Raw genomic sequence first — 20489 nt, forward strand, 5'->3', positions numbered from 1 at the left:
TATTTTCCACCACATTTAAGAGATGTTTTCAACTGGCATGTTTGTTGTACAACAGCTCTGGTATTTTTGTAAGTGTTTGCGGTTATTGTGGTTCCTTCCAAGTCAAAAGAGCATTATTTCTCCAACAGTGGAAACTTGGCAGATGTGGAAGAGAATGATGTGAATGGGAAATTACTTCCAGCAGCTTTTCTTCCCCAAATGATCTGCGTACATCATACTTTGCTGCTTGCTTCTTTCTTTGTACATAGCTTTATTCTATTAAAAAGGGAAAAGATTATGGATTATGCAAAGTCATTTGGTGTATCATCAAAAAATGTAAGTGGTTATTGTCAATGTATTGTTTAATAAATGGAAAACCAGATGTCCTTGCACTGAGATGTGTCAGAGGCCCAAAGTGGCAAATAGTTCTCTGATCTTTGACACACTTTTTCTCTCTTTGCGAGAAACATGCTGTGAACTTAACAAATCACCCTCGGGCAAAGTGCATACACATCTGTGTTACAATCGGCAGATCGTGCCATTTATCTGATGCCTAGCATTTAAGAATAGTTTCATAAATGAGCCTTCGTACCTTAGATAGCCAAAGATAAAGGCCAAACATAATTGACTATCTCACTGCAGACAAGCCAGAATGTTAGAACCATTACCATGCCATTTTGGGCTTCCCTTAGCAATTATTATGTGCCCTGGATACAAAGTGACCCTTTAACCTTGCACTTTGCTATGAATCCAGTACTTTCTGTCTGGCTTCCCATTTAACCTGTCCGTCCTTGGCTTGTAGTATTCCAATGAAGCCCAATGCAAACTGGAGGAACAGCACCTCATTTCCGATTAGGCACTTTACAGCCTTCCAGACTTAACATTGAGTTCAACAACTTCAGACCATGAACTCTGTCCTCCCTCTTTACCCCTTTTTTAATCCATTTTGTTTTGTTGTTTTAATTTTTTATGTATTTATTTATTTTTTTTATCTTATTTATTCATTTTTTAAATCCTTTTGCCCCCCAACCGTGCCCCCCACAGGGCCATCTGTCACTGGTTTCTGTGTAGTGCTTTCACAGAGCGCTGACCCTTGTTCTGCTATTAACACACATTCTGCTCTCATCTTTATGCCTCTATCAGCACCTGCTTTAGCCAGTGCCATTAACATTAAAGCTCACTTTGTCTTGTGTCCATGACATCTTTGTCAATCTCTCCTGAGCTCCCACCTATCCTTGACCTTCCTTCTATCTTGCTCAACTTGCTCCACTCTCTTTTAAACCCTGTGAAATCCATCACATTTCTACGTTTTTCTAGCTCTGAGGAATTCATATGGATTCGAAACGTTAACTTTGTTTCTCTCTCCACAGATGCTGCCAGACCTGCTGAGTTTTTCCAACATTTTTTGTTTTTATTTTGGATTTCCAGCATCTGCAGTATTCTGCTTTCATTCTCATTTAACAGCTCTGACTTCATCCTTTTTAATTAAGTCATTCAGTGGCTATGCCACTGAAATCTTTGACTACTTTTATGCTTGTCAAAGTGGTATGTTCCAATCAGTGTTTGGTGTTGTTGTCCAGTGACAGTGCACATGGTTCTCTGGAACAGCCAATAGAAATTGGTCCCTTTAATGTAGGCTTACTATGTTTTCCTTCCCTCTCCTCCTCTAATCACAACTTTTGCATTTGTAGAGTTAATTTTTTGTATGTACTGTTTTTGACGTTAGCCTAAATTGATTCTTTCAAGCTTCAGGCATGAGATTACAAACTGTACATTACTAGAGTCAACACTATGTTCTGATGTATGTATGAGAACTAAGTGGCAGTTTGCTCTCTGCCTCTGCCCTGCAGGTGTTTGAAATACCTGTAAAATCACTAGATCTATCATTAAATTTTGGAATCAAGTTAGATTTACTGTGCATCATGTTTTTACCATTACTCACTGACGTAGTTGTTGATATGCCCTTTATTTTCAGTTGCAAAGTTGATGCTGCTTCTCCTCAAGGTCTACCATGTGATTTTTGTGGAGTGGTTACATGCTGTCACTGTTTCATCTTTTCTTCCGCTTTGAACCTGCAGTTTTCATTCTCCTTGAACTTGGATCACTGCTCCTTAGACTTCTGCTTTTAGCTGTCTTTAAGCATTTCAAATCGATATATCCATTCTTCGTCCTTTTCCACAGCTCATTGGACTAATTCTAGCTTGTAGTCTGTGTCTCTTGTATTTATTTTAACCACTGTTTGTTTTCTACTGCTAATTTACTTTTAAAACTGTGAACCGCCTATTTTTGGTCTATCCTCATAGTGATACTTGTACATACTTTGCTGTAGCTATTGTTACATTGTCCTCCAAATTTTCTTCTGCTCAGCATCATAATTGAGGCCTTGCTCAGGTGAACTGAAATGTACTCTTGGAGATACAGTATTGGATAACAGCATTGCTGAAGGAAATAAGGGAAGTAAATCCCCTACTCTTCAAGTAGAGTTATGTGACCTTTTACATCCCCTGAGAGGGCAGAAAGACCTTGTTTAATGTCTCATCGGAAATATGGCACCTCTAACAGTACAGCACTTGCTTAGTTCTGCACTGGAGCTTGGATTTTATGCTCAAATCACTGGATTGTGGCTTTTATGGTTTCTCATCTGTCAATTATAGTTTGCATTTTGAGTTCTACAATCATTTTGGGGAAGTTGGTGAAATACCTTTTTGAAAGGTTGTAGGAGCAAGTGAGGAAATGAATGACCCAAAATTAACCACTGACATAGCTAAATATGCTGAGCCCTCAGGGTCATCCTACTTGCATCTTCTTTTGCACTCAATTTCAGAAGAATAGATTGACAAAAGAAAATATGAATTTTAAACATCAAAATCAATGTATCAGTCTGGGTTTTTACACATGTAAAATGTAAATAGAAAATTGTTCTTCACCCAGCTAGAGGTATCTCCGAACTAGCTGGATCAATATGGAGACAGGATTGTCTGCTTTCTGCAGGGATTTTGTTGCTTCTAAATCGCATGAAGGTTGTTTGATGCTGTGCCAGACACACAATTTGGATAGCTTGACATTGTTTACCCGTTTGTACTTGCAAGCTACATTATGATATACTACAAACCCAAATGCACTCAAAACCTGGTTTTTAATGTAAGTCTTGAGCTATTCCTGATCTGAGGCAAACTGATATAAAAGAAATTTACATCTCTTGCTGTTTTGTTTTGATTTGCCTTGAAATGCATTACAGGCCTTCACAACAAACGTTATACTATTGTTACCAACTCCACCCCAATTTTGGGGGTAGTATAATGGTGATGTCAGTGGACTAGTAATCCAGTGGCCCAGGCTAATACTCTTGGGACAATGGTTCAAATCTCATCATGGCAGCTGATGGAATTTAAATTCAATTAATAAATCTGGAATTAAAAAGCTAGTCTCAGCAGTGGTGACCATGAAACCATTGTCTATTGTTGTGAAAACCCATCTGGTTCACTAATGTCCTTTAGGGAAGGAAATTTGCCATCCTTACCTAGTCTGGCCTACATGTGACTTCAAGCACACAGCAACGTGGTTGACTCTTAACTGTACTCCCGCAATAGCCTAGCAAGCCACTCAGTTGTAAACTGCTACAGGAAAGTCAATAAGGAATGACGGACGGACCATCTGGCATCGACCTAGGCACCTGAAACTACAACAGCACACCCAACCCTGTTGACCCTGCAAAGTAGGGGCTTGTGCCAAAGTTGGGACAGCTGTCCCACAGACTAATCAAGCAACATAGTCATACTCACGGAATCATACCTTACAGACAATGTCCCAGACATCACCATCGCCATCCCTGGTTATGCCCTATCCCACCAGCAGGGCAGACCACAGTGGTACATAGCCAGGAGAACGTTGACCTGGGAGTTGTCAAGATTGACTTCGGACCCAATAAAGTCTCATGGCATCAGGTCAAACGTGGGCAAAGAAACTTCCTCCTGATTACTGCTTACCACCCTGCCTTTGCTGATGAATCAGCACTCCTCCATGTTGAACACCACTTGGAGGAAGCACCGAGGGTGGCAAGAACACAATGTAGTATGGGTGGGGGACTTCAATGTTCATCACTAAGAGTGGCTCAGTAGACTGGGTCTATGGCAGGTGGTGAGGGAACCAACAGGAGGGGAAAAACAACATGATCTTGTCCTCACCAAACTACCTGTCGCATATGCACTTATCCAATAGTGGTAAGAGTGACCACTGCACAGTCCTTGTAGAGACAAAGTCCTATCTTCACGTTGAGGATACCTTCCATTGTGTTTATGTGGCACTACCACCATGCTAAATGGGATATATTTTGAACAGATCTAGCAACTCAAAACTGGGCATCCATGAGGTGCTGTGGGCCATCAGCAGCTCAGTGTTGTGTTCAACCACAATCTGTAACCTCATGCCCTACTCTACTATTGCCATCAAGCTGGGGAATCGACCCTGGCTCAATCAAAGGTGCAGGAGGGCATGCCAGAAGCAGCACCAAGCATACCTAAAAATGAGTGTCAACCTGGTGAAACTCAACACAGGACTACTTGTATGCCAAACAGCAGAGGCAGCATGCAATAGACAGAGCTAAGTGGTACCACATTCAATGGATCAGATCTAAGCTCTGCAGACCTGCCATGTGAATGTTGGTGGACAATTAAACAACTAACAGGAAGAGGAGGTTCCAGAAATACTCCCATTGTCAATGATGGAGGAGCCCAGCACATCATTACAAAAAACAAGGCTGAAGCACTTGCAGCCAGAAGTGCCGAGTGGATGATCCATCTTGGCCTCCTCCTTGAGGTTGCCAGCATCACAGATGCCAGTCTTCTGCTATTTCAATTCACTCCACATGATTTCAAGAAACGGCTGAAGGCTATTCATGACTCCTCAGACACTGAAGCAATCGATGCTCATATGCAACAAGACTGGACAACATTCAAACTTGGGCTGATAAGTGGCAAGAAACCTATGCATCACAAGTGCCAGGCAATGATCATCTCCAACAAGGGAGCATGTAACCACCTTCCCTTGACATTCAATGGCATTACCATCGCTGAATCCCTTCTGTCAACATCCTGGGGGTTACCATTGGCCAGAAACTGAACAGGACCAGCCATATAAATACTGTGGCTACAAGAGCAGGTCAGAGGCTTGGAATTCTGCAGTAATTAACTCCCTTCCTGACTCCCCAAAGCCTTTCCGCCATCTACAATGCTCAAGTTAGGGGTATGATGGAATACTCTCCACTTGCCTGGAGCCTGATGGAATACTCTCCACTTGCCTGGAGCCTGATGGAATACTCTCCACTTGCCTGGAGGCTGATGGAATACTCTCCACTTGCCTGGAGCCTGATGGAATACTCTCCACTTGCCTGGAGCCTGATGGAATACTCTCCACTTGCCTGGAGCCTGATGGAATACTCTCCACTTGCCTGGAGCCTGATGGAATACTCTCCACTTGCCTGGAGCCTGATGGAATACTCTCCACTTGCCTGGAGCCTGATGGAATACTCTCCACTTGCCTGGAGCCTGATGGAATACTCTCCACTTGCCTGGAGCCTGATGGAATACTCTCCACTTGCCTGGAGCCTGATGGAATACTCTCCACTTGCCTGGAGCCTGATGGAATACTCTCCACTTGCCTGGAGGCTGATGGAATACTCTCCACTTGCCTGGAGCCTGATGGAATACTCTCCACTTGCCTGGAGCCTGATGGAATACTCTCCACTTGCCTGGAGCCTGATGGAATACTCTCCACTTGCCTGGAGCCTGATGGAATACTCTCCACTTGCCTGGAGCCTGATGGAATACTCTCCACTTGCTTGAATGAGTGCACCTCCAACAACACTACAGCTCGACACCATCCAGTACAAAGCAGCTTGCTTGATTGGCAGCCCAACCACCACCTTAAACATTCACTTACTGCACCACCAATGTACAGTGGCAGCAGTGTGTACCATCCAGAAGATGCACTGCAGTAACTGACCAAGACTTCTGCGACAACACCATCCAAACCTGCAACCTTACCACCTAGAAGGACAAAGGCAGCAGGTGCATGGGAACACCAGCACCTGCAAGTTCCCCTTCAATCCACACAGCATCCTAAGTTGGAACTGTATCGCCATTCCTTCACTGCAGCTAGGTCAAAATCCTGGAACTCCTTTCCTAACAGCATTGTGGGAGTTCTTACACCACGTGACCTGCAGTGATTCAAGAACACGGCTCACCACCTTATCGAGAGCAATAAATGCTGACCTAGCCAGTGATGCCCACACCCTGTGTGTGTGTGTCGGTGAAAGAATATAAACCTCCTCTTTCTTCACCTCCCCAATCAACCAGTGTATCAGACTGAACCAAACTATTTGCATACTCTGTATCCTATTCGACCCCAACCTAAGCTTCCAACCCCATGTACTTTCCAACATGTAGACTGCCTGCTTCCACCTTGCCCATCCCTAATTTGGCATGGGAAATAAATGCTGGCCTTAGCCAACAATGCCCTCATCCCATCCTCCTCCTAATACCTAATACCTCCTTTGTCTCAGCATCCATTTTTGCCTCATTACACCTCTGAGTAACCACGGGACACTTTTCTACATTAAAGGCACTGTATAGAGACTAACTGTTGACTTTATGAACTTCTCTACTGCTTTATAACATTAGATATTTTTCCTGGCCTAGATATACAATGTATGTGGAAGAGAATTAGAAATCTTACACCCATATTGTGTGAAAGACAAGTGCAAGAGTGCATTACCATTGTAAATGAATTTCTGATTGTTAAATTACAAGAACAGATAAGCTTCTTTTGTTTTCCTATTCTGCGATTTTTTTTTTAAAAACAGAAATGATTGATTTTCTTAAAGGGAATTTTTTAATAATTCTGCCTATTACTATAGTGTGTAGCCAAATAAAAGTGAGACCAATAAGAATTTATAAAGATATAAAAAGCAGTTAAATGCTTTCAAAGACTGTAATTTAATAAACTAATACTTGTGTGCCTTGTAAAAACTTACTTTCTGATGTTCAATTATAAATTTTTTGTAGGTTCAACTCCAGTCCAAGTCACTCAGATTAATCCCTTTCAAATTAACCAGCCGCAGCCTCCTACACTGAACCAAATGCGAGCAAGTCCTTTGATGGCCTCGGGACCGTCTACGTTTGGCACCGTACCTGCAGTCAGTATGGAACCAATGCCGCTCAGCTCCATGTCAGCATCAATGGCAATGGGCATGGTACCAGTGCCGGTTATTGGTCGGATGGGTACAGGAATGAACATTGCTGGAACAATACCCCAACCACTTTTATCAACTGGCATCCCTCCACCTACATCCCAGACGTCTACAACTAATCCTTTCCTATTATAAAAGAGCAGAGGAAAGATCTTGATTACAGAGAGAAAATCTAGATAGGAGTGTGGCTAGCTAAGTTAAACGTATTCTAGACAGCATTTATGGCTGTGGTGAGGAAACCTTCACAGTAGGTTCAGCTTTTGCTGTGCTGGTTTTTTATGAAGTGTATATTGACAGTGGTTAATTTTCACTATTTTCTAAAGAAGCTATTTGCTGCCAATGGAGGTATCATATGGTAGTTGAACAGTAGTAACGTGAATTTAATATTCACAACTAATGAATCCTCCAATCCTTAAGTGCATATTACAGTTTGTCCAAAGGTAACATAGTGTTTTGTGTGGTATAATCACTGATTTGCATATTTCACAAGTATCTGACGATTGACCTGTTTCAAAAAAAAATTATAAGGCCACGATGACTGTTTCCAGCAGTTAGAAATTTGCTTCCTAATCATAAAAGCAAATATGGAACTTGGATAACCAAAATCACAACACCAATAAACCTACAAAACCCTGATTTCATAGCTGATGGATTGAAAATAATTTTGCAAACCTGTTCATAGCAGTGAGGAGTTTTTAAATTGTGCTATCTTCTGAATAGGCTGTTACAAAATTGCTTTTGAGTTTGGACTCTTGCATGCACCTTTTAAATTGCTGTTTGAAGTAACATTCTCAGCACTAGATGCTATTTAAGCAGAAGGTATCAGTTATTGTTCAGTATTAATCATGATTCAGTACTGATAGGATTGAAATGCCTTGTAAAGTTGTGATCATTAAAAATCATTGCAATGATAATGAACAAACTATTTACACAAGTTTCAGTAATTCGGTGGAGATTTATTTTAAGTGGAAGAAAGCTGCATGCATCAGTCTTTTTCTGTTATTGAAATCTGAGATTTGCTAATGATGACAATGGCTATTCTCTAGAATATTTAAAACACTTGTCTAGGTGAAAGGTTGTAGTGCTCACCATTGTTAATGAAACAGAGTAGACACCAGACAATAGTAGAGTTTAAAGGAAAAAAACTTACATCAGTGTAACTTTGGAATCTAGGTGCTTTTCATTTTATTTCTTTAAGATTTTACTAAGTAAAGCAAACATTAAGCTAATCCAGACTCGGTATATGCAGTTAATCCTGTACACTTTGCACAGCTTTTTTAAATAGATGAGTCTTCATGTAAAGGTTAAATAGCCAAGTTTTAGAGTCTGTAATTTGCAACCATATTGTAGTTTACAAAAGTTTTATGCTATTTTTAATCTTTCTGTCTAGGGATTTTGGTAAGATTTTGCAAGCGTGTTTTTTATCTGCTTTAAAACATTGTGTTGACAGGTGCCATGAAATGTGTGGTCCAAATTGTATCTTTGCTTCATTGTTGAGTTAAGATTAAGCTCTGTATTTTAGAAGAGAAAAGGGAATCCAGTAACTGAAGAGTGTATTTGTCTCTTGTGTTAAGTGTGTCATGTTGGTTCAACACTAAGTACATAGCAGTTTATAAAGTTTTGTAATGAATTTGAAAACAGATTTTCTTTTTGAATCAGTGGATGACCAGACAGGTACTTAAGGGTGAATCGCTATGCAGAGAAGGCAAATAGTAGTCCTATGTTTGTATTTTAGTAACTTAATGAGCAGACTACAGTGATCAGTCCGCGTATTGCTTTTAATGAATGAGGAATTTTCTGTTAAGACCTCTTGAGATGGCAGGAGTGGATTGTGACATTTGAGTGTTTTTTAGAGTCCATTTCTTTTTGTTCTTAATATTCTTATTTTTTTGGCTAGGAAATGAGTTTGTAGACATGGCCAGCAGCACATTAGTATTGTTTTAAAGGGAAGTGAAAAGCTTGGATTTGTTTTCCTTATCCAAATTCATCCACTTTTTATAAAGAAAAACAATAGCCTTCATTTCTATACTATTCATTAAGTTAAAACAATGTCTTGGAGTGGTTTACAGGGCAGTGGATAGTGAGCAGTTTGGCATTATAATGATAGTGATGAACATTTGCTCAATGTGGACATCAATTGCCAGGTACCATTTCTTCCAGTAACACTTAACATGAGCATACAATATTTCATACCCACATTGGATAACTATTGTGAATAATCTGTTGCATTTTTCTCCTGCTCAGATCTGCATTCAGAAGTTGAATAGAGATTTGTTCTGTATCACCTGTCATCCATATTTGAGTGAAATGCTGAGTTCCAACTGATATCATTTTGCTTAGATAGAGACAACAGGCTGTGAAAAAGAAAATAACCACAGTAATAATTTAAAATATGGATGTGGAATAATTGTTCGTGTCAAACTAATTTGTCTAGTTATAGCATATCCAGGCTACAGTGGTGTGCACCTTACTTTTTTTTAAGTCATTACTATCAATAAAAGTGTGGCATATTATGTAACTTAAAACTCTCAATTTCTGAATGAGTATTGCTTTTGAAGTTAATTTCACACTCTAGTGTGTGCATTTTTTATACAGAAAGTGGTGATCTGCATATTAAACATAGAAATGCCACAAATAAAATTCATACTAAGCACGTTCATTTGGAATGTGATCCTATTTGATCTACCACATATATGTTTATATTGTACAAGACAAGATATTTTGAATTTATTTTGAGTTCTTGGGGTTCAAGTGAGTGTGAGAGTATGCATGCTAAGAGTGCAGCCACTACTTGTATAGTCTTGCATTTAGTCACTAAAATTTATACAAAGCTTCTGGTAAGATTTGTATCAATAACTGTTTTCATTATGTACTGTAAAAATTTTATTTACTGTCATTCTATTACATAACTGCATCAGTGTAAATGTATGGTAGTCTGTCACCTGTAACTTGTGTAATTTCAGTGTACTGTTGCTATGTATTAATTTTACTACAGGAAGCTATACAGTAGGTTTTTGGTCACTTGCATAGTTAATACTTTAAATGCTTGTCCTTTATTATTCAGTATCCTCAACACACCATGAATTAAGTAAGCCATAGAACTGGAAAATCAAAGAACGGGATCACAGATGGAAGTTAACACCTTACACCCACATGCTTATCTATTTTTTTCACATGTCCTAACCTGTTCTGTATATTACAGCCTCTCCTAGCTGCTACTTGTGTGACTTTGGCTTAGTTTATTTTCTGTAATAATCACTTATTTGTGATGGATCAGGGCCAAACCAATGTTCCCACTAAGCATGGAATTCAAGATATCTTGAGTAATTGCAGTGATTCTTCCTGCCTAGTTTTGCACCAAGATTTAGAGACACCTGGAAAGTAGTTCCAGGGCTGGATGAGCTCCTCCAAAACAAAATATTTACACGATCATGCTAACCCACTGTTCAAGCAACTTTCATGGTAGGTATGGACCTGCTTGTTAATCACCTCTTTGTTAGTCACAGAATTTACCCTTACACATGCTAGCAAACTGGAGAAAATTTAGGTAGTGTAAACCATTTGGTAGACTTCTTCAGGGAATCTGGAGAGATTCCTACAAAATACTTGCAAGAAGAAAATGTTTATAGGAGATAGCCTCCAGAAAACAAGAAAGCTAATTGCCCTACCAGAGGGCAATATTCTGGACATCAGAAAAAAATGACCTGTGCTCACATTGAGCAGCAAGGTCACAATAAAACTACCTCAGCCACCAGTACTTTTTGATTGTTTGCACTCCTTCAAAAAAAATCATAGTTTCTCATAAAATCTACTTTTAGTTTTCCATGTAGGTTTTGTCTAGGATACAATATGTACTAATTTTGTAATTGCTTTCATTCAGTTCTTTACATTTTTATTCAAAAATATTCACACTTATTTTGTTGTCCTCTAATTGAGATAAAGTAGAAGTGTCTTTTACGAAAGATAGATGACTGGAAGTCACACGAGTTCAGAAAATTACACTATTGATCTACATTGTTTAAAATGCAGCAATTTAAGAAGAAATTTTTGATTAAAATATTTTCTGGAACTTGCAGAAACTCATATACCCTTAACTTTTGAGCATTTGCGTGGGTATCTTCATTATTTCCTCTCCTTATTAGATCTCCAAGTTATGTACAATCGATCATCCAGAAAGTATGTAAGCATTCTGCTTCTGAGTGTCTGTTGATACTGCTCTTCTCCCTAATATAAAGAGGTGCATAAGACTGAACAAATGGTGGCTTATTCCATGCTGCTGTAGGGAAACATAGCTAAAATCAGCAACTTGAGAGTGGCAGACTGTGGCTGCAAACCCGTTTCTGTGCCTTGGCATAGTGCTGCATAAAGTCCTAAAAAGACCTGAAACTCTTCAAATGCAAGTGTCTGTTATATCTGATCTGTTTGGAATGAATGCATTGAATAACATGGGAAAGTTTTTTTTTTTTGCTCACAATTGAGAACTTTGGCTTCCACGAAAACATAAGTGCTCCACTGCGCATGTGCAATCATCTCTGCATTTTGTCAGGATTCATTTCCATGCCTTGGTTTCAGAGGTTGCCACATTATTCAGTGTGAATAATCAGTATAATCAGCAGGCGAATTGTAAACCCCTTACTAGTGCTGGTTGTTTGGGATTACCAACACTTCGGTATGTGATTGCTATAATGCAGGTTGGATTGAGTATTGTGTGAATTGTAGTTATTAACTTGGAGTTGACACATTGTTATAGTACTACCAAACACTTATCTCAAGTCGATTGCAGTAGAAGCAATATGGCCGAAGCAGCGTGCAATTCTTAGAGATATGAGAGTGGTTGATACGGCCTGGTCTTTTCACACAGGCTAATTTACACCTGTTTATTTGAAAATTAAGATAACCATTTTTTCTTGGTGGGAAGTGGAGGCAATAGGCACTTATTATGCCAAGGAAAGCAAGTTGTTGAGATTTTAATTGAAAAACCCAGTAGAGGGACTGAAATCTTTAATTTTCCAGTTATTTGGCTTACATCTTTTAAGGCAAAGGATAACTACATTTAAAGAATGAGGACTACTGCATATAATGGTGAGTAACCTACCTTTTCATGTATTATGTTCTGTATATCTACCAAACTCATTCATAATGCTGGGAGCAGGCTGCTTTTTTGTGGTATTGTGCTCAACTGTCATTACTGTATAATATAATTTATCATTTGTACTATTGTAACATATGTTCTGTATCTTATTTTCTATGTAATGGTTTTGTAGCAAGTCACACAAAATCTTATTGTTTATGCCATTTGAACAGCAGAAAAGATCCAGGGGCCTGTTGCTTAAATGATGAAATTAAATTGTTGGTATCTGTTACTGTGGTTTTGATACTTCATTTATTTTCTATAAGAAATATATATTTATATTCCTAAAAGTTACTAATTCATATTCAAATCCCACATTTGTGTTCTTGATTGCTTTATTAACTATAAAACCCTGCATTATATACATACATGGATGCAGAATTGACAGTTGGACATTACATGGGAAGTGTTAGACACGGAGTTGAGAAGGAAATGCATTTCATTGTTTTCATGCATAACAACAGTAATTGCACTTCAATTAATTGTGAAGCGATGTGTTACATGCTAAGGATGTGATGAGTTGCTGCATAAATGCAACTATTTTCCTTGCAGAACATGGAATAAAATATCGACATGTGGGTAGGCATTTATCATTTTCACTAATCAATGGAATTGCCTTGTCAGTTCATAAACGATATAAACTAACGCAAAAACCTAAGCTAATGTTTCCCAACTGATATGGATTGCCAAAACAAAATATAAGATTGAGGGATTTTCCTGATTGAGGCTTTAATAGCACACTGGAAAGTGCAGTTAGCCACTGAGCTTTGAGAAAAATCTTAGATATCCTGATTGCAATCAAATTAGGTAGCATTTATAGGTAAACTAGTCATTTGGTAATTCAGAACTTAAGAAAGGAGAAATGCATTTGAAGCTTTTCATCTTATACTCATTAGGATGATGCAAGAATGAAAAAAGGGTGCAATGCCTGGATATATTCCTTTTACCTGCAGAGGACAAGTTCACGTGTATGAATATATGTAGCTTCTAGCAAACATAAGTGAGCCACATTGCGAACCCGACTGATGATCTTAAATTGGTTGCCACCCAACCTCGGACCCCGCCACCCCCCCTCACCCCCCACTCCTCAAACACCGGACCCTCCCAACTACCCTGGGCAACCCCAAATCCTATCTATATACCTTAGACACGTACCTTCCCCTGGCCTGTCAATTTCCCTGGCCCTTTAAACTTAACTGCTTTACGGCAGCTTGTGCCGTAAAAAAAAGTGTGGCCTCCTTGAATACACTGGATCTAGACTTCGCTGGGGCCTGCGAGGAGTCTTTCAATGCAGCTCCAGCAAACAGAAGTGTCGATGTTATTTTCAAGACCAGGTAAGTAGGCATTTCTTCTAATTTCTGCAGGCCAGCCTTTTCCAACGCTAGTCAGAGGTTACGACCCAGTATGTTCTGAGTTTTGCAAGCACTGGCTGATTAAGTAGTCAGTGCTCTGCTTCTTACAGACAGCCGAAGGGATGTGCTGTTTAATATGATCTGCCAGTCTTTGGGACATACGGCCTGTGTACCTGGCCTCACACTGACACTGAAATTCATATATGCATTATTGTGTTGTGGGCAGGACATCTTTTTGGCATCAAGTACCCTTCCGGGCTAATCTGACATAGACTGGGCACTTCTCATGTCCAAAGATGGCAGCCTTAGGCCCATTTTTGTGTGCGTAATACACAGCAACCAATGACCTGATTAGGGTAGCCATTATCTAGCAGTATAACTTTGCGTCCGATTTCGGCATCAAGCTTACACAGTGAACAAATGGCTTGGGCCCTATTTAAGCGATTCCCGCTAAGGCCAATCTTGTAGTACAGAAAATAAAGGATTTCTCAAGTGTTCTCAAAGATTATGGGATTGATTTTACCTGACAGCAGGGTTGGCTGAGAAACCATCTGACTCTCTGTAGGCTGAGGCCTAGGAGACTACCTGTTCATAATAATCATTAGGTGGTTAGATGGCAGGAGACAACCAAGAAGGACTCGACAAAATGGTCCCTAGCACTAAGGTAACAGTGTGACGTAAGGAGGCCATCATGGCCAGGGAAGTGGGGAAAGCGGTTTCTTTGTGGAGTGCTGCCTTTGCATTTTGTTTGTTGTTAGAATGCCATTTGAATAATTCCTTCATAATCTAGACAGTGGCAAACTATTTCACCTTTGTTCAGAACAGTAGAACCTGAGACCAAGCCCTGCGCTTGAAGAGAGGTAAACTCAAAACTAGTCTGTGGAAGCTATATCTCAGTGAGTCAATCAATGGAATGTGCTCCTATTGTTCTCGGCATTTTCCAGATCTCCAAATGCGTCACCAATGCTATTTTGCTCAGCATAAGAGTATTCATAGAAGGCAGAAGGTTTTTTCCGCCGGAGAAAATTTATTTCCATTCTGGTAAAATGAGTAATGCCAGTCTCGTTGTCCAAAGATTCAATTTTTCCTCCCCAAATCTTAGGTGGTCACATGGTATCATCACTGACAGTGTATGAAATTTGAGAATAGTCCTAATACTGACAAACACACATGGATAGAAGTCAAATTCTGTTGTTTCTTTAATAAGTTGTTTTTTTTTTAAATACAAAAGATTTACCATGGAAAATGCACTCCATAACAACTACAGTTATTGGATAATATTACTTACTCTCAGTTCAAATTTTAGAATGGATTGAATCGTAGCTATTTCAAATGCATTTTGTTACAACAGATATGAAGAAAACATGCGACAGTAAATGTATTTAGACATTTGACCATACTGATAAAGTGCTCCAGTCAAGCTGTGGAGTCCTTTTGCCTACTTAAAATGTTTCACCTCTTGGCTAGTATATGCAAGACGCTACTATTGAGCCACATCTAACGTCTGTCAGAAGTTTTGAGAAAAGACAGGCATAGTGTTGAAACATGAGCTTTATTCCGCATCTGTTAGGGGCAAGGGCAAAGCTGAATAAAGTGTTCCACACCTGTACATTTATAGCCCTTACCTCAAGTTTTTGGAAACTTTACCTATATGACCTGGAGAAGATTTTTAATGTAGTTCTATTCATAATGTCAGATATTGCTTAAAAAGAGGTCAGCTTTTCAATTATGATGACCTTGACTGGTAGGTCAACAGGACAATTCTCAACGTGCAGAATGGGAGGGGGTCAGTGGACAATCTTTTTCCCTTGCTCCCTCTGAAGCAATAAAGCATGAGAAGCAAAATGTTTACTCTTCAATGAGGCAATTGAGTGACTCCAGGCCATACCTATAAAAAGTCAGATGCCAGTGGGACAATCATGCAGTCATATATGTTATAGTACACCTTTGATTGAATGGTTGTGAATACTGTCTTAAATACTTTTCAGGCAGAACACGGGTGCAATATTATGTTATGATCCCCTTGGGTCACAATGTTTAACTAGATGCTTTCCTGATCAGAGGAGAATTTGAGGAGTAACTGGTGATACTGAACCTTAGGCTACAGACATACTGTTCTTATAACTTTATGCTAAAATACCCTTCCACTTAAACATCTGACAATACAGGATGATGATTATTAGTAGGGGTTGAATCATATCCAAGTTTCTTCAAATCCTTGGTGACAATGTTGAAAGAGATGGTAACATAGCCTTGTGATAAAACCCTTGTAACTAAACATGCAAAAGAAAAACATTTGTGAATATTCCATTTGTTTCCATCAACAATTGCTGTAAAACTTTTAAACCATTTAAAGGAATACATTACATGTAAAATCATTCCTTGTATTAAGTAAGTTCGTTTTTTCTAACAGCATGGGAATATCCCCTTCCTTTGTCATCCTAACATGCTTAGTTAAATTACAGATCTTTCCCAATGGAGGCTAAAAAGATGGAGATAAGAGGACTTTTTATTCTGAGGGTTGTTAGTCTGTGGAGGCAAGGTTATTGAATACTTCTAAGGATTGACAAGGGAGTCAAAGGGTATATAGGAGGTAAACAGGAAAGTAGAAGCCACAATCCGATCAGCCATGAACTTATCAAATGGAATAGTAGGCTCAAGAGGCTGAATGGCCTTCTCCTGCCCCTAATTCATAAGTAGCAACATAATTTTCTTCTGCATTGTTAGAATACTTTAATGTTAAGTAATTCTGGTTGTATCACTTAACTAATGCTTGCAAACAGTAGAATCTACATAAAATCTTTGAAAAAATGGGATAGTTATTCTTGTTTTGGACACTTTCTCTTCATTGTGATTTTGTAAAAAGTCCCCTACATGTACCAATCAGCAATATTGCTGCGCTAGAACATACAACATGCCAGAACAGTGGCAGTTAATTAAATTCAAACCAAATACAAAACTTCCTGCTTGATCATTCTTATTGCAGCCTGGTTAGCACAGTTCTTAACCAGGGCAAAGATTGTGACCTTACTCCAATACTATGGGGCAGGAGAAATTCTGTTCAATGAAGTGCCATTTAATTTCTATAAAGGCATCATTTTCCCCAGGGTTTGAAATATAAATTCAGATGCCATTGCTTGTCAAATCATTTGCCATGATTTGATCACATGAAGCTGCCATCCCCCTGTCCAGCAAAAACATGTAAACTGGAAATAACGTTCACTGACACAAACCTTCTCTTCCTTCCCCTTGTGCAACCACTTTAGGATCTGTGAATTCTGGGCGCCTTCCCATGAGCCAGCTAAACAAAAGAACAAAACAATCGTTAATGGAAATTATGACTGAGAAGTAGAAGAAAAAATCCTGTTGCTACCCTGACAACTCAGCAAACTTATTCACTATGTTGTAGACCACATACACCTAACAAATTCTAATGCATGGAGGTAGCTCAGCCAGGAAACTGGCCGGATTATAGATTACTGTGGCCTAGCAAGGAGTCTCTACCCAACAGAAAGAACCCTGGCAGTTATGAGAAAGTGTCATTGTGGATCTGTCACCCATTATTGGTAGCACAGTTTTATTTCAGGTGGCAGTTTTACACCTGGGCTGTGAATTGAGAATCGAACCCCATGTGTGGATATTGGAGATTAACCACATTTGATGCACTCCATAGTAAAATGACTCGGACAACATTGTGGTTTTGATAGTGAATGTTGCTATGTCCAATGGAAAGTTAGAAAACTGTTTTAAAAGGAATAAAAATGCAAGTTATGTTTAAACCCCCTAGTGTCTTCCATTACTGTTGGGGGGGAAAAAAACAAGGATTCAAAGTAAAGCAAGAAACAGTTTTATATGATTAAATTAGGACTGAGAGATATTTATGAAGCTCGTATGTTACCCTAAACCACCTCCTGAACCTTGAGCAGGAAGCATTTAAGCATGCTGCTCCAAATCATGTCTCCTACTCATTTTTGAATGCAGAAACCTTCCAAGCAGTCAAATTCCTACCAATATGCAGTGATTAAAAATGTCGCAGGCCTTCAAAAACTTCATGAGACAAGTAAAAATCTAGCATATAATCTATTTTCAAGCTGAGACTGCCACATTTTCTCCTCTTGTGAATTGAAAATTTCCCCAGTTCACAGCTGATAGCTATAATAAACACAGGCCACACAAGGATGGAGAATAAACCTCAATGGAATATTTTTAAAAGTCCAGCTAAGTACAAAATCTCTATCTAATTCTTTCTGCTCACTAACTACCGATTATTCTTCAACAAGGCCACACATTGGAATAATAAATTAAAATGTGACTTTATCCATTACTGGGGGAAGAGTATGTTATCAAGAACTTTGCAAGGACCAAAATCAAATGTGTTACAAAATTTTTAACTACAAATCACAAATTGTAAATTTCCCACTGTGTAAAATAAATTCAGATACTGTTGTTCATCATAATTGTGATTGGATCAAATGAAACTACCATTAACTGTTTTGAGACAGTTATTGCATAAACTTCTGCCCTGTTTGGAGTTATTGCCTCTTAAGATTAAATTGAAAATTAGGGGAAATGAAACATCTTTGTTACTGCAGTAAGCAAGTTTCAGTGAAAAGCAGCTTAGACCCTAATGCACATTTTAATGATTCAGATGCACACCAGTACTGAGCCACCTTAACAGATAATCCTTTCATCACTTTTCCAAATTGCACACACCTAAATTCCTATCACTAGTTGTCTGCATTAATTTCCTCTTTACAACTTACTTTCAGCAGCTGTGCATCAATCATTCCTTTTTCATCCTTCCAGTGGCCAAGTTTTTTCAATTTCTTGGATTGTTTTTCTTGCAGTTCATTTCAACTTAAAATTAGTGCGGGTGTGATATTAAGTTTATATAGCAAATAATACAATACATAGAAAATAGATGAGCATTTAAAATCCCACCTAACAAATTATATGACTAAATCAAGAATGACTTTGGATCAGAGGCTGCCTGCTTAGGGTTGCTCCCACATTCAACAAAGACCAAGAGAAACCATGCAGGGACCCAGAAATATGAAAATTGTAGTCCCATAATGTACATAGGAGCCTGATTGCTATTTTCGGACTCAACTGGACGTAATGCATGCCTCACCCATTTCAGCTAACCATCCAGCAAAGGAAAGCCCAGCTGTAATTCATTTTTGTGCAGCCCAGTGGAAGGCTGTTCCAAATGTCCATCTGGGTCTCTGCCAGGATCCAACTTTGTGGCTCAGTTCATAGCACCCTCGCCTTTGAATCAGAGGGTTGTGGGTTCATGTCCCACTCCCGGAAAACCAAGAACTGTGATTGTACTCGAAAGAGTTGCGATCTGTGACTGTTGATAACTCGAAAGAGTTTCCAACACCTGTTACTGAGCCCAGAAGCTGACTGGCTGCCAGATAGTGCAGGGGCTCTTAAAGCTGCCCAAGGGTCCTAGTTTTTACCTGCACCCAGCCAGCCCCATGTTAATGAGACTTGGACAATATCCAGGCTTGGTCTGACAAGTGGCAAGTAACATTTGCACCACACGTGCCAGGCAATGACCATCTCCAACAAGAGAGAATCTAACATTCAATGGCTTTAGCATCGCTGAATCCCCCATATCAACATCCTGGGTGTTACCACTGACTAGAAACTGAACTGAATTAGTCATATAAATACTGTGGCTACAAGAACAGGTCAGAGGCTAAGAATTCTGCAGCAAGTAACTCACCTACTGCCTCCCTAAATCCTGTCCACCATCTACAAGGCACAAGTCAGGAATGTGATGGAATACTCTCCACTTGTTGGAGTTGCAGTCATCCAGGCAACACTCAAGAAGCTTGACACCATCCAAGACAAAGCAGCCCACTTAATTGACACCCCATCCACAAACATTCACTCCCGCCGCCACCAATGCACAGTGGCATTAGTGTGTACCATCTACAAGATGCACTGCAGGAACTCATTAAGCCTCCTTAGACAGCACCTTCCAAGCCCATGACCACTATCGTCTAGAAGGACAAGGGCAGCAGACACATGGGAACACCATCACCTAGATGTTCCCCTCCAAGCCACTCACCATGCTGACATGGAAATATATTGCCGTTCCTTCACTGTCGCTGGGTCAAAATCCTGGAACACCCTCCCTAACAGCACTGTGGGTGTATCTACACCATGTGGACTGCCGTGGTTCAAGGCGGCTGCTCACCACCCACTTATCGAGGGCAATTAGGGATGGACAATACTAGCCTAGCTAGTGATGCCCAAAAGCCATAAATAATTTTTTTTTTAAAAAGTGGACCAGGCCTCCTGCACTATCTATCTGGCAGCTGGTGAGCACACCAGTCACCTAAAAACCACACCAAAGGAAAATCTACCCCCGTCTGTTCCCAATTTTGACATCATTTTTGTGATGTCAGAGAGATCATGTGCTACTGAGCTACTGCAATAAATTATCAAGCTGAGTAAAGACTCCACTATGTAGTCAGAGAGATGGGAAACACTGCATCTGATAAGAGTCGATTTATCCCTCTTATTATGATTCTTTTTCCCCACTCATTCTTAGGATGTGGGCATCGCAGGCAAGATCAACATTATTGACCATTTCAAATTACCCTGCAAAGGTGCTGTTGGGCCACCTTCCTGAACCACTGCAGTCCGTGTGATGATTCTGGTTATTCTTTTGGAAATGGGTCAAGACAGGGCAGGAGGATGAGGCAGCTTAAAGACAGGAAACAACGACTAATAAATCCTATAGCTTTTGATCATTTGTAATAGAAAA

At 39.6% G+C, this 20489-nt stretch overlaps 2 protein-coding genes across 9 annotated transcripts in view; one reads left to right on the plus strand and one right to left on the minus strand.

Moving 5' to 3' along the window:
• Positions 1–12588, plus strand: part of epn2 (epsin 2) — a 71379-nt gene extending 58791 nt beyond the window's left edge. For 5 of the 6 annotated variants that reach the window (XM_078558943.1, XM_078558946.1, XM_078558945.1 and 2 more), the window contains one exon: positions 7041–12588. In XM_078558943.1, coding sequence (XP_078415069.1) covers positions 7041–7360 — 320 coding nt within the window. In that variant the 3' untranslated portion in view covers positions 7361–12588. Of the gene's footprint in view, positions 1–2346; positions 3179–7040 lie in introns of those variants that run through there. The other variant, XM_078558948.1, reaches the window with a different exon arrangement.
• b9d1 (B9 protein domain 1) overlaps positions 8888–20489 on the minus strand; it is a 49456-nt gene continuing 37854 nt past the window's right edge. For 2 of the 3 annotated variants that reach the window (XM_078558962.1, XM_078558965.1), the window contains exons 6-7: positions 16942–17009; positions 8888–9579 (exon numbers count right to left, since the gene is read on the minus strand). In XM_078558962.1, the coding sequence (XP_078415088.1) occupies positions 9413–9579; positions 16942–17009 (235 nt within the window). In that variant the 3' untranslated portion in view covers positions 8888–9412. Of the gene's footprint in view, positions 9580–15751; positions 15982–16941; positions 17010–20489 lie in introns of those variants that run through there. The other variant, XM_078558963.1, reaches the window with a different exon arrangement.

Source organism: Cetorhinus maximus, chromosome 15, assembly GCF_964194155.1.
Source record: "Cetorhinus maximus chromosome 15, sCetMax3.hap1.1, whole genome shotgun sequence".
NCBI lineage: Eukaryota > Metazoa > Chordata > Chondrichthyes > Lamniformes > Cetorhinidae > Cetorhinus > Cetorhinus maximus.